The following is a 15,860-nucleotide window of genomic DNA, read 5'->3' as shown; positions in this document are numbered from 1 at the left end:
ACATAAACATGTGACATAAGTAAGAATTGTGTCACATCCTGCAGGCTTTGGTCAGGTCCTGTTGGTGGAAGCTTTGGTGACCATTCCTCTTAATCCAGCATGTCAGAGAAAAAGAGAATGTTAGCAGAGAGGCCTGCTACAAGAGGGAATAAGACGAGGAGGTCCTGTTCACCAAAGACCTTTGGGAACCATTCTATGTGAATCTCAATGGAAAGCAATAATATTAGGGAAAATCATACTTCTGAGACAATATGGTAGAATTATGCCTCAGGATAGCACTCTCATATCTGTTACAATGGTCATCGTTTTCTTTGCCCCTGGATCATTCCAGGATGGTGCAAGGAAAATCTGCAACATCTCTCAGTTTACAGCACATTGCTGCATTAGAAAGTTTACAGAAGCTTTACAGGAGAGAAAATTTTGTCTTGAAAGAGAGCAGCAGGCATTAATGGTACCTAGATTCATGAGGATTGCAGGATTGCTGATGGTGTCCGGTGCCACTGACCTGATCCTCATCTCCAAAGGGTGCCACATTTGAATCTTGAGATCTTCCACAACGACATGAGATTTCATTCCCTGAAAGTTCAGTTTGACGGTGATCACCCCAGGAGATTTTGATGGGTACTGTTAGATACCTGTACAACATTTATGAGCCATTCATTTTTCGGCAATTGTTTTGCCCTTCACATACAAGATACCATGCCAGACCAAAGTGTACCTACTTGGAGACCTGGGGTATTCACTCACTCTGTGTTCTAAACTCAAATCCAAAGCCTGTGCTGAAGAGAACATGTTGTTGTTAATTTACCTCATTATAACTTTGAATGTTCTTAGTGTCATTATTAATCTTGGAAGCATAGGGAAAAGAAAGATAGAACACTTCAAAAGCTCTTACCCCTATTCACACCTTATGTAATTATTATCAGAGTCGATATTTGGATATTTGAAGTTCCCCATTATTGCTACTCCGAGCCTTTGGCACATCTCTGTAATTTCCCTGCAGTTTTACCTTCAGACAGGTTAGCGGCCTATAGGGTAGTCCCAACAGTGTAATCACACTTTAGTTGTTTCTTAATTTTAAGCTGATAGATTTTGTCTTTGATTGTTTCAGGACATCCTCTCTCTCCAGCACTACAAAAATTTTCCTTAATCAATACTGATATTCCCCCACCTTTCTTCATTTTGTTACCTTTCCTGAATATCGTATGTCTAAGAATATTAAGAACCCATTCCAGTCTTTTTGTTTTGAAGCCATGTCATTCAGAACACAGATTGATAGATTTCTTAACATTATGAATCAAGGGATTTGGGCTTAGTGCTGGAAAGTGACAATGAAGTAGAAAACTAGCCATGATCTTAATGAATGGAGGCCTACTCTGTTCTTACATTCTTATTTCAATTGATATATTTGAAAGAGGTGTGAATAGAAGGAGGTGAATGAAAACAGGAGAATAAAAAAAAAACTGAAGATCCAAAACACTCCAGTTACTGGATGTCTGAAATAATGGAATTGAAACACCCAGCAGGTCAGGCAGCATCTGTGTAGAGAGAAAAAAAACAACTGACGTTACAGGTTATGACTTGTCTTCAGAACTAATTAGTTCTGTTACAAACTGGAAAGGCTTGTTATCTGAAATTGTTGAGATTTGACATAGTACACCATCTTGCAAGTTATATCTGCAATAACAGAAATGCCTGTTTGCTCCCCTCTATAAAATGCCATGTAATTATTAGAAAAACAAAAGAAAACTGTTCCTCCATCAATGTTGCCTGACTTGCTGAGTGTTTCTAGCATTTACTTATTATCTGGAGTTTTTGGGTTTTCAATTTCTATTTAATTCATTGGCGCTTTTCTTCCTGAAGAAACTCTGCTCTGTTCTCTAACAGGATCTACATTTATCATAGAGTTGACGAGCACAGAAACAGATCCATTGGCCTATTGATTCTGTGCTGACCGTCTAGCACCCATTTACACTAATCTCACACTAATCTCATGTCTATGTCCCCACATTCCCATTAACTTCCACCACCAGATTCTACCAGTCACCTGTATATGAGGAACAACTTATAGTGGCCAATTAACCTACCAACCCACACGTCTTTGGAATGAGGGAGGAGACTAGAGGAACGCCATGTGGTCACAGGGAGAATGTGCAAATTCTCATAAAGCCCTACCTTGTGAATAAGTTCTGATATAAGAACTAGTGTGGGATGCTACAGCCATAAAAATTAGGTGAGACCAGAAATTTTATTTGTAAAAACTGGCATGGATTACTGGTGCATTGTAGTTTCAGTGCACATTTACCAGAGCTCTTTAATTTTTTTTTACTCCATTGTCTTTTTTATACTAATTGTATCTCCCTTTATCATGTATCATAACAGGCAACATTGAGCAATTCACAATCAGATTCCTAAATTCAGATTTAAATCCATTTCCATTAAATAAATATACATAGTATAACAATTAAGTCATGCCATGCATTCCTGATGTCATTGTTTTTGTTTATATTTATGTCTGGTCCTTCACAATTAAATGAATATGCACCTTGCAACTGTTGTGGTATATAGTATATACCTCTGAGATCTATATTCATCTACCTCTGTATAGATCTGTCAGTTATGCACATCTGTATGTGTCTGATTTGGGAGTGTGAGTGAGCACATTTGTTCTGAATTTTTAACAGCAAGCAGAAGTTTGAAAAATTCTCACTCCAATGAATGATTTGAATGCAGCCAACTGAACAGGTTTTTAGAACCCACCTAAGCTGTAGTACAGGGCAGACTGCAGAAAAGTGATTGCAGTGACCATGATCCTTAATAATATGATGGCTCCTGTGGGATTGATTTTAAAGTTGTTTATTATAAAGTTTAACACATCTCATAAATAGATAATTATACATTGGGAAGTAAAGATACTTGCTTGACAACATTTAAGTTCATTTCCAAATTGTTACAAATCTTGAAATCAGGCTATTTTTTCAGAATTCATCCTGCTTGTGTAAAACTATTTTCATCCTTTTGGCAAATGGGTGAATTGTTAAGTAAAGAACAATGTTGACCTACAAAGCTTATGGAGATCTTAATCTGCATCTGTTAGTACCTCAAGAATTCTATAAGATTCATCAACATCACACAATCAGTTCAAAATGGTAATATTTGGAGCCATTGAAATTACCTACATGGCATTTTAGAAATGTTTTGATAAAACAACATTAATAGAAATCCTTTCAGACTTCTAACTACCCATAAATTCGTCAGAATCCAAATACTTCATTCATCTAGTGATAATATGAGTGGTATTAGCTATAGCAACATCAGTGACTCATTTGATTTAAATGTGGAATTGTAAGGAGCATTTTTACCTCCCTGTGATCCACATTCAGGTAAGTATATTTAAAATATTAAAAAAATATTTCCTTTTAAGAATCACCCATTGAGACCACATGCAGACTTGTGGGTAGAAATTCATCACAGGTCATATGAACTAAGCACCCAATGTGTAGCGTATGTGAATTACACTTCTGTTCCATAAATTTTGAAAGCAGGATATAGCTTGCACACACTATAATTTGCATATTTGATGTATGTGTTTTTTAAGATGAATTTCTATTTTCTTGAATGTCATTTGTCCTAAAGCAAACTATTACTGCAGAGAGAACGTCAAAGAAGGTTATACCCCTCATTTGGCTGTCTTAAATGCAGGCTCTGGATAGTATTATTTTTGTCTGTACTAATACAGTGGAGTGCCTTCTGCTTTATAAGGAGCAATGCTTCTTTACCTGCCACTGCAGAGATTAAGGAGATACTTTGGTATACAATAAACAATTGTTGCATAAGCAAAATTCTAATCCAAAATGTGTCAACATTAAATTCTGTTTACATCTGTTTATCTCAACATTGGAAAATATTACTGCGTACACTGATGTCTTGAAATTACACTTCCCAAATATTGGCAAATACTCACTTAAGTGTTTTCTGAAAATATTTAGATTGCTTTGTTAGCACATTCTGCAGTGGTTTTTCATTCATTCACATGATTTAGGCATTTCTGTCAAGATTGGCATTTGTTGTCCATCCCTAATTGTCCTGAGAAGTTTAACCATCTTCTTGAACCGGTCATAACAGTTTGGTGTAAGTCAATAGCTTCCTTAAGCCTTTCAGAAGACTGTTAAAAGTTAATCTCATTGACATAGGCCTAAGTATAATTCCAGACCTGTCTGGGTAATGTTGGTTTTCTTCCCTTATGTGTAAAGCGATGACTTTTTATGGCTATCGAGTCGCTTAAAGTCACTATTACTGACACCAGCTTTTTATTCTAGGAATGGTGGGATTTGAACCTGGCTTCAGATCACTATCATTATCCAACTCGTGCCTTTGGATCATTATTCAACTCTCTGGGTTACCAATCTAATATATAACCATTATGCTACTCTACCTCCAAGATGGGAGTATATCTACATAAAATATTTTCAATAGGATTTTTGTGTTTATCTATAAAATGTGTTTGTATAATTGTATTTGTACAATGTAAATCAAATTATAGCCTTTACAAAATGCACACTTTGTGTAGAGTATGTTAATCATCAACATAATGTCCTTATTTACATTATTATCCCTGAATTAAATTGAATTTACACTGTTGTTTAGTGCTTTATTTAATCTCCTTGGATTCTCCAGCTTAATTGTTAAAATCAAATTAAATATGGCAATGTATATTTGTCAGAAAATAAGGACATTTTGCTATTTTTTTCCTAATTTTTTTTTTTGTTTTTTCTTCCATTTGTAGCATTCTGATTCCAATTGCAGTTTAAAGAAAAGAACTCCATCATTGGCATCTCAGAAAGAGTCAACAGCCAACGTAGAACCAGATACAAACAGCTGTACTGACAATGTGTCACCAATTCCGTGTATCCGTTCTGGTCTCACTTCATTGGCTCAATCACAACCTGATACTGGAACCAGCAAAATCGACCAATATGCCAGAATCCTTTTTCCATTGTCATTTGGAGCATTTAATCTGGTGTACTGGATAGTGTATCTTTCAAAAGATACTATGGAAATGGGAAGCAATATATAAGTTTCTATGCTATGTTATATATATATATATATATATATATATATATATATATATATATGTACAACTGTTATATTAGTTTATACTCAAAAATAATGGATATTAAGGAGTATATTATGTCAGCAGCACAAAGAAGGGTTCAGATGACAATATAAGCAACTGCTGGTAAACAATGTTACCATCTTGAGACATTATTCCAAATAAGTTCTTTCTTTTCTAATGATACATAAGGATCACAAATATGAAAGAAAGACATGGACCCAAAATGGCAACAACAAACTCAATTTAACTGCAATTTTTTTTACTGGAAATCCTGCTAAGTATGTTTTATGTATTCTGTAGTTATGGAACATGACATGAGCATAGTAAATGACTCAGTCTGTAACCACAGCAAATTTTGATTTGACTCTTGTATACAGGGAAATATTGTGGCTATATGTATTGGAATCTTGTAAAAATATTAGGTTTTTTTTTTAGCTTCGGTACTGAAAGATTTTAGAAAATACTTCATTTGTGTGTTCACTGTGGTTTGAGTAAACTACTACAATTTATTATAGCATTCTATTTTTGTTTATATTCAAGGCTTTATTTGTTCATACTTCTGATTTGGTGAAAATGTTCTGTAAAATATATTTTTTTAAAACAAAAATCCAAAATTTGAATTGCAGTAAATATGCTCCAACCATTTAATTCAGAAGGAGTAACAGTTTAAACACAAACTGCTCTATCAGGACTTATTTTGATTAATTGAACAGTTACAGCAGAAACACAATACATTTTTAGATCTATTTTTGTTGATTTTTTAAAAAGCAAAATTATTTTAATAATGTGTTGATAACAGAATTGGCATGACCTAAAGGATCTGATGAATTTAACTGTGGTGCAGTTTTTCTTGCCAGCAACTTCTTACATTTATGATCACATTTTCTATTTTTTTTTAGTTAGATCTACCAAGGTTATAGCATTTTCACTGAATTATGTCAGTTCTCCTTGCCCAACAGCTACAGTCCAATTTGTGGACTGAGATGATAGGACACTGCAGAAAAACTAAATTCAACCAGTAAGATTTGAGCAATATAGACTTCTGTTAAATTATTTTAGTAATTATATTTTTTGTGTTTATCGCTAATCATTCATTCTCTCAAGAAATTAATCAAAATGGGATTACCCATGAATCAGCACATTTTACATAGGTTATTATTTACTGGCATAGAGATGAAGTCAGCAAGAATTTGTCGTTCTTTCCATATTATCTTTTATTTTAAAAAGGCATTAAATGGAAAAATAATCACAGGCAGCACCATAAATTGGGCTATAGTACATTAGCTGCCCATTTTATACTTAAACTGATTGTTTTATTCCTCTTTTATAGTGAAGAAAACAGATGTAATGTGAGTTCATAACATGCTGTTGTCCATCATGCACTATCAATGAAGACTTATTTCACCCATTGATTTCATTCTTATGTCATAGAATCATAGAAATTTATAGCATTGAGGGGATCATTCTGCCCATTATATTCGTGAAGAAGAGCTGTTGAGACTAAGTCTACTTTCCAGCTTATGGGCCATAGCCTTGCTGTTTATGGTTCATGCAGGTATGTTAAAATGATAGTTCCATCATTTATGACAATGAGTTTTACGCTCCACCATGTGTTGGGCAGAATTTTCTTCCCCCCATCACTTCTCCATGCCTCCAAAATCTTTCTACCTAATGCCTTTAATTTATAGCTCCCAGTTCTTGATTTCTCTCCCAGGAAATAAGTCCTTCAGAATCAACTTATCTATGTGATCCAGTGGAATTATTGATTTTGTTGGTGAGACAGCACTAAACCAACATGAACAATTGAAATCACTAAATTAGCGAGGAGGCTTTGGTTTAGAGTTATGCTAATATTAGTTCACTTTTAGAATATAAGCCTAAGAAGCATCCTTTGGTTAATTTTACTTTTGATTCTGTCCTTAAGGAATTGATCCTTTAAACCACCACTGCTTAGTTTATGTCATACTGTTCGACACCACTATTGCCAGAATGTTCATACGAGTTTATCAGATGACTTCTCTAAACTTACATGAAGGCATACTTTCCTCCAAAGTTAAAATAAAGCTTACTATTATCACTTGTGCCTTCCACCCTATCACAGACTTTCACTTTTGTTCTCTCCTGCTTTTCCACCTTGCGTCTGCATCTTAAAATTCATTTTCCCAGTTCTGATGAAAGCTCTTCAATATTAAATGTTAACTTTATTTCCTCCAAAGATTTTGCTTGACCTGCTGACTATTTCCAGCATTTTCAGCTTTTATTTCAGATTTCCACTCTGCGGTATTTTGTGTTTGGATCACTATATTCCTCCTTTAACCGATGAAGCATGACTTGTTTATGGGTTCTGAGTTGACTGATGAAGCCAAATTAAGAACTGTGGACGTTTCCACAGAGAGACTGGTGGGTTGTAGTTTGTGAGATGGTATGCTCCTTTTGCTGCTTACACAGAGATTATTCTTCCAATATATCAACTTGAGGTTCTCAATAACATCCCAAAAGCCGCTTCTCTACTTTGAGCATTCATTGGCTAGGAAGTACCAAAAGTCAGAGGAAGGTTTTGAGCACATTCTTGAATCTTTTCTGTTTGCATGGTAATCTCTTACCAGGACTGAGCTGGGAATAGAGTGTATGTTCCGGGAGTGTCATGACGGACATGCAAAGGGCATGTCTTCATGGAGTATAACTAATTCAACAGTGTTTGGGATGTTGGCCTGGGAGAGGACTCTGACCTTTCCAATGCTTATCCTTCCAGTGAATTTGGAGGATTTTGTGGCGATGGCATTGGAGGTATCTTTTCAATGCCTTGAGATGCCTTTTGTAGGTAGTCCAAGTCTCATTAGCAAATAGAAGAACAGGGATTACTGCTACCTGTTTAATCATGAGTTTTGTATCAAATCTGAGGATTTGATACTCATACGTTCTTTTCCTCAATCAACCAAAAATAGTGGTAATGTATTGAAGGGAATGATGAACTTCATCAATGACGCCTGCCTTCACTGCAGACAAATTTCTGTGGCCATCAGAATTTGAAGAGAGTTGCCCTCTAAGTGATGGAATCAAAGGCTTTAGCAAGATCAAATGAGGCCATGTGTTGTGATTGATACTGCTCCCTGAACTTCTCTTGGAGTCATCACATTGAAGATGATGTCCACAGTGCCTTCAGGCAGAGGGAATTCTGGATTTGGGGAGTAGTACTCCTGCCTCTGGGAGGGCGTAGTTAAGGAGGACCATGACAATGACTTTCCCTGTGGCTGACAGAGATTGATTTGTCTCATTTCTTAAAGGTAGGCACAATTATAGCATCTTTGAGGTCTCCTGGATATTCCCTCATCCCAGATGTGAAAGATGTAATTTTGCATTTGTGACTGAAGCTCTTTCCCACTGAGTTTTAGAACTTGAACAAGGATATTATATGCTCCCAAGGCCTTGTTTTTTAGTTGGGATATCATCATCTTGATCTGCAGTGGTGGCAAAGCCGGAGTGAGTGAACTGAATAACATATCAAGATGATAAATAAGGTTTTCTTTATAATATACCAGCTCTAAATTTTATTTTATTTGGTAACTGACCTAATAAAATGTTGGCCTTCAAATTCCATAGCTCAGCACTTGCATATTGCACAAATAAACTGAAGTATAAAACTGATTAGGAAGAGCAATCAGTCCTTCCAGGTATATAGCACACACTGGAAAATGTGCATGATATACCTGTGGATAGATACAGATGGATGCATAGCAACAGCAGGCACGGTAGTGTACTGACTAGGCTAACGCTATTATAGTGCCAGCAACCCAGGTTCATTTCTGGCCACTGTCTGTAAGGAGTTTGTTGGTTCTCCCCGTGTCTGTGTGGGTTTCCTCCGGGTGCTCTGGTTTCCTCCCACATTCCAAAGACATATGGGTTAGGAAGTTGTGGGCATACTATGTTGGCACTGGAAGCATGGTGACACTTGCAGGCTGCCCCCAGGACATTCTACGCAAAAGATGCATTTCACTGTGTGTTTTGATGCACATGTGACTAGTAAGGATATCTTATCAATGTCAATTGACATCCAATGCATATTTGACATTGCTGCTGTAGTAAGAAGCACACAAACATGCTGAAGAAATTGTGTGATCTTAACAGGAAGAGCTAGTCTGAAAGGAAGAAAAATTGCTCTGCTTGATCATAACTTGAAGAGACTATCTCCTCATAAAACATTGCTCATAAGTATACCATTGAAGATAATTGTAGAATCTTCTCAAATAGATTACAATTATGTAATTGCTCTTGGCATATCCCCAACCATTCTAATGCCTCCCCAGGCAGCCTCAATGTCACAATACTTGATTACGTATTCCAATTGAACTATGTTGCTTGAAGTGATGTTTCCCACTGGCAACTATGCTCTTTGGAGCTCCTTCTGTGGCATGATATTGCATGTCTAGAAATACCATAGGCTTGGCATTCATGATGCTTATGCGCACAACTCTATGTATGTTGTACGTGCAAGAACATTACTTCATGGCTCTGGATGGAACTGGCATGGGTCTTGGATGTGACACTATTTTAGCTCACTTCTAGCCCATGGAATTTCATGGATTAATATTGTATAATATGAAAGCTATATAACAAATCAGGTATGTCCTCAGAGTTACAATTACGATATAAGTAAAACTGTTGTCGAGTCACAAATAAAAGCAGAATGTGGGAAGTACTTGGCTGGTAAAACAGCATCAGCTGGGAGAGAAAGTCGTTGGGTCAGTGATCTTTCACTGGAACTGGAAAAGCAAGAATATGTGTTAAGTTGCAGAAAGGAAAAGGGTGTTGAGAAGAGAGGGAACATTTGTGATAGAATTTGGATCAAATTTGTCAAGGTAACCAACCATTACTTTTAAAAAAATAGCAGTTGGAGACAAAGAGGAAAAAGAAACAAATTGAAACAAAGAGGTACTGTCACATCAATGGAAGGAGACAATAATAATGGAAAGATTACCTGAAACTATTATATTCAATATTAAGCCTTAAAGGCTGCAACATCAGCTAGAAGATGAGGTGTTGTTCCTCAGTTAGTTAGACATTGTTGAAGCAATCTAGGAGGCCAGAGACAGGTCAGAATGGGAGTGGTGTGAAGAATTAAAGTGGTAGGCAGCTGAAAGCTCAGGTTCATCCTCACAGACTGAACAGAGGCATTCTGCAAAGCATTCACTCAATCTTCATTTGGGTTCTCCAAAGTAGAGGAAGCCACATCATGAGCACCGATTGCATACTAAATTAACAGTACAATTGAATTATTGCTTCAACTGGAAGAACTGTTGGTTTCCTGGATGGTGGGAAAGAAAGAGGTAAAAAAGTAGGTGATGAATCTCTTGAGGTTGTGTAGGAAAGTGCCTTGAAAAGGGGAGTGGTTGGTGAAGGAACAATAGATGAGGGAGTTATGGAGGTAAAAGTCTCTTCATATTGCTGAAAGTGGGGGAGTCATGGAATCCTTTTGGAATAGGTGGCAAAATTATGGAGGATAATCCAGTGAATATGGAGACAATGGCAGATAAGGATGAGGAGAATCCTATCCGTTTCTTAGCTGGGAGGAGAGGAGAAATGTGGAGGAGACACAGATGAGCATCCTGTCAATTATGCAGGGAAGGCCATGGATAAGGATAAAGGAAGACGCCATAAAGGCACTGGAGTGGAAAGTCTCATCTCATGCTCTTTAAAGTGTAGAAATATACAGCCAGAAAAGTGGGAAATTCAAACCTTAAGAACCAGCAGGAAAAAAAATGGAGACACAAGAGACTGCAGACACTGGAATCTGGAGCAACAAGCAATCTGCTGGAAGAACTCAGTGGGTCAAGCAGAATCTATGAGAGGAAAGGAATTATCGACATTAGATTGTTCTTCCAGTAGATTGTAAGAAAAAATAGGAGATAAGGAGGACTTTAGTTATGGGGAGAGATTGGGAGGTCTTTAGCTATGGAGAAACATTGGATAGGCTGGGCTTGCTTATTGTGGAGAGAAGGAGGCTGATAGGTAACCGATAGTATATAAGATTATGATAGTCATTGATAGGGTAGATAGTCAAAATCTTTGCTCTGTGGCAGGGGTATCAAAACATCAGGGCATAGGTTTAAAGTGAGAGGAAGGAGTTTGAAAGAGGATCTGAGAGATATGTTTATTTACACAAAGAATGCTTGATATCTGGAACATGCCGGAGGACCGGATGGAATCAGATACAAATACTACTTCTAAGAGGCATGTAGACAGATACCTAGACAGGCAAGACATTGAAGGATACGGTCCTAATTCATGCAAGTGGGATTAGGATTGATAGGCAAAAAGGTTGGCATGGACATGGTGGATTGAATGGCTCACTTCTGTGCTGTATGACTTTATGACTGTATAATGGAGGAACTCATTTGTTTAATATCTTAGATAAATACCACAGCAATATAAATAATACGAAACACTTTATAAATACAATACAGCAGCAAGCACTGTGGTTACTCCTCAAAGATAAATTATTGAATGGTTTGAATGTACATTGTAAATGCATAATGAAATGGGCCAAAATAGTGCCAGATTAATGGCATCATTAATGCTTGCTGCTTCTTAGGAGGAAATCTGCAGTAACTTCAGGCAAGGGTAAATGCACAATTATATGTGAGATAAGTAGGAGAATTGTAAAGTTGCTGTCAGTGATTTGTCACTCTGCTGCTAGCCTCATGAAAATGGCACCTTGCTGTCTGGCTTCCACAGAGCAGGATGAAATTCCTGTACATAAACCATAGATAAACTCAGTACAGAAAGTTGAAACATGTCATTTCGTCTATTTGCTATTTAAAATGTGTGATAAATATTAATTACTGCCATTCAGCTGCCCTGAGACTGGAAATGAACACTATAAAGTATAACGATTTACTTCCTCAGTATTTAATTGATATTTTCAAAATATGTGTTTTTCTGACTTTATTTATTCTCTTAATCCAATTTGTCATTTGACTTTATCCAGAAAAGGATTGAATGTGCATCTCAGAAAAAGGGCAGTCAGTCCTCTTAGCCTGTGTTGGAGTATGAACTCCATGAGCCTGCTTCCAGTCCACGTACATCATTTAGGTTTTCAACACATCTTTCTGTTCCCTTTTTCTCATTTTCAAATCTAGTTTTGAAAGCTCATGAGCTGTATGCCTCAACTGTGTTATTGATCTCCACATTCTAACCACGGTCTATGTAAGCATATTTCTCCATATTTCTAGTATATACTAGAAATTTACCAATTATTTACTAGTAAATAACATTTCTCTTCTTTTCCTAATTTGACCATGAATTCAACCTGCTAATTTACAAATCATATTTTAGACAATAGCCTATTCCTTTAACATACTGAAATCCAGTCGATTAACGAAATACATAGTTGCATGCTCTGTTCATTCAGAGATCTTTGTCAAGCACATTGGACTACTCCCACCTCATGTTTCCAGCAAATTGTAGCATAAAATATCATGGCAATTAAAGAGTGAACACCATGTCTAACTAAAAACCAGGCATTTTTTGCTGAGTAATTGAAGCAGTTTTTGGGTCATTGAATTTGCAGTTAATTTGGAGGATTTGAACAGAGGGAGGGGAGAGAGCCAATTCACCAGCACCACTCAATTATTAATTTGAAGCCCTGGATATTTTGATCCCTGAGTTTTAATTGCACCCTGCTGTTTACCAAAAGTGGATGTAACAAGGCATCTGGCTGGCGGCTGGAGAGTAAGATTGTACAACCAACAGGTAATCCACTGATGTTCAGTAAAATCACAGGGGGTGTGGCCAGCAGGAAATAATTGGGAAGTTAAAGAAGTAAAACGTCCTTTGTTACATCTGTTTTAAATGAGGGCAAATGACATCACCAAGAAAACAACCAGGAGGAAGTTCTGCTTCTACTGATACTGAGGAAGAGAATTATCATGCACATACATGAAGTACTCTGGGTTTAGGATATCACACATGATGTCAATTCTGCTTATTTACATTGTTGGAGATAGTAAATTCCTTAATATTTCATAGATGTTATCAGACCTTAATGAATTGAGTAACATTTAAAATAAACAATGAAAAATCAAAGAGTGTTCCAGTTATTCACAACCAGGATAATAAATTTCATTTCTTTCCAAAGAGTACCTAAAGATCCATTATTTTCAGAAGTCAGATGATCTATGTAGAAGTCTCCTAAAATCTCCAAAAACACATTGGTGTAAATGACCAACTATCCCCATTATTGCAAGTTTCAGGAATTTTGGGTCAAATTGCATTGTATGAAAAATGTATATCCCTAATGATAATTCTCTCTCACTGTGTGATCCTTTTGAAAGGAAGGCATTAACAATGGTATTTCTATATATAATGGTCAAAATAAATAACCAAGTATTAAAAAGTAATTGTTCTTCATTTATATGATTGCAAAATTAAATAATGTTGTTCAAAGTGTTTAAGTGTTCATTTTTCAGTACAGGCAGTCTCTGGGTTACGTAAGGGTTCCATTCCGAGAACTGTCCATAAACCAATTTCTCCATATGTCAGAATCATCAGTTTTCTATAGTAATCCATATTATATCGCTCTACATACACTTGCTATATTACTTTCATAATATAATATATGCAGTATCCAGTCACTAATGAATACCATGAAACATTTTATTTTTATTATTATTACTAACTTCAAAAAAGCTTTCGAAATATATGGGAGAATTTGCGTAAAATCGGATTTCCGTAAGTCAGGTCATCCTTAACCCAGGAAACGCCTGTACATGGTTGATCTACAATTTATTTTCATTTAATAAACAATGAACTGGAATTTCTTGTAATCTTCTTTCAGTTTACCTACAAGAAATAGTTTCAATAGAATTGAGAGAAAATATTGTGCTTTTTCAAGTTGTTTTTGTATGTTTGGTGTGTTCATTCAATTTAAAGCAAAATCCATAATTTCATGTTATTTTGTTAGCTATGTTTTTCTGTTGGAACTTTTTATTTCTGCCATTATTTTTCTCCTCATTGGTTATTATACAAGCATTAGAAGGAATGACATATTAACGAAGGTCTTCTATGAAAGATTTATTCAATAATTAAATGGTTTGGTTTGAAATCTGTTTCACCATTCTTCTTACTCAGAGAATCTTATTAAGATACCGGATCCAGAACTTAAAACTAGGTAAGGTTCAATTGCTCAAGCAATCCTTTGGGACTTTTTCAACATTCTACATAATAAAAAACATGTTCTACTTCTTATGTCCTTATGAAATACAAAGTTGGAATTAATCTGGAATAAAGACAAAACGTGCAGCTCAGGAATCTTCAGAGAAAAAATTAGCTAACTTTTCAGTTTGATGACCTTTTAAAAGAACTTTCAATTCTGTGTTTAGCTCTGATGATAGGTCACTGACCGGAAATAGTAACCCTGTTTCTATCTCCATTGGTGTTACCTTACCTAATGACTATTTCCAGAATTTTCTGTTTTTAATTTCAGATTTCCATCTACAGTTATTTGCTTTATGATTATTTTTGATATTACTTTTATATAATATAAATTACATAATCTGGAGAGGATGAGGCTTTTGGAGAGGGACCCCAGTTTGTTCTTTTGCTGCCAATGATTTAAAATTTAAATGAATAGATATGTTGAGAATTTGATGGTGGGCAACAAATAGCCCCTTCTACCTTTGTGAGGACTAGAATGTTAATTGAAAACAAAAAAAATGCTGGAAACACTCAACAGGTTAAGGTGCATCTGTGGAAAGAGAAACAATATTTCAGATCAAAGACCCTTTATCAGAACCAGGAAATAGAGAAAAACAACCTTGTTGCCATGACAACCTGGGTCACTCAATCTCTTTGCTAAACCCACTACCATCAATTTTTTTAGGACCATTTGCTTTCACTAGGCACCAACATGGAAAAGAAATCATGTTTGACCTGCTAGAGTTCTTTGAGAAAGTAACATGGACTATGGATAAAGGAGAAATTGGTGGATATACTATATGTAGACATCCACAACAACTTGATAAAGGAGGTAACATATTGGTGCAGAATAGAAGATTGGCTGACTAACAGGAGACAATGAGCAGGCATATATGGTGAGAGACTGCAGAGTTCTAAGATGCAGAAGGTCTGAGTATCCTTGTGCATAATTCAGAAAATGCTCATTTGAAGGTATAGTGGGTAATTAAGGAACTTAACAAAATATTATTATGTACTACAATAGGAATTGAAAACGTGAGTAGGGAGGTTTTGGTTCAGTAATATAAGGCACTGATAAAACCACATCTGGAGTACTGCATGAAGTATTGATGTCCTTATTTAAGGAAAGATGTTAATGCATTAGAAGCAGTTCAGAGAAGGGTTATTAAAGTAGGTATGTGTGGGTTGTCTTCAGAGGAAAGGCCAGACAGAGTAGGCTTGTATCTGTTGGAGTGAGGTGAGAGGGGGTCTGATTGCAACATATATCTTGACAGGGTCGATGTAAAGAGGTTTTCTTTTATGGGAGAATCTCAAACTAAGAGTCACTGTTTAAAAATAAGACAGAGATGTAGCTTTTTATTCCTCAGCAGGTCATAAGTCTTTGGAACTCATTTCCTGAAAGGGCAGTAGAAGCAGAGTCTTTTCATATTCTTAAGGAAGATGTAGAAATTTTACTTGCTATACAGCAGCGTGAAAGTTTACTACAGGTAATTGGGAATACTGATTTGAGATTACAGTCAGATAAAGCAGGCAGGAGGGGCTGTGTGACCTA

The 15,860-nt window shown here is 36.2% G+C and overlaps 1 protein-coding gene across 3 annotated transcripts in view; it reads left to right on the top strand.

Annotated features, from left to right (window-relative positions):
• LOC127569754 (gamma-aminobutyric acid receptor subunit alpha-6-like) overlaps nucleotides 1–13,481 on the top strand; it is a 40,984-nt gene extending 27,503 nt beyond the window's left edge. For all 3 annotated transcript variants that reach the window (XM_052014611.1, XM_052014612.1, XM_052014613.1), the window contains one exon: nucleotides 4,787–13,481. In XM_052014611.1, coding sequence (XP_051870571.1) covers nucleotides 4,787–5,077 — 291 coding nt within the window. In that variant the 3' untranslated portion in view covers nucleotides 5,078–13,481. The remainder of the gene's footprint in view (nucleotides 1–4,786) is intronic.
• Nucleotides 13,482–15,860: the final 2,379 nt, after the last annotated feature.

This window comes from Pristis pectinata, chromosome 4 (assembly GCF_009764475.1).
Source record: "Pristis pectinata isolate sPriPec2 chromosome 4, sPriPec2.1.pri, whole genome shotgun sequence".
NCBI classification, from domain to species: Eukaryota; Metazoa; Chordata; class Chondrichthyes; order Rhinopristiformes; family Pristidae; genus Pristis; species Pristis pectinata.
Note: the sequence above shows the minus strand (reverse complement) of the source record. Positions and strands in the feature narration are given on the sequence as shown.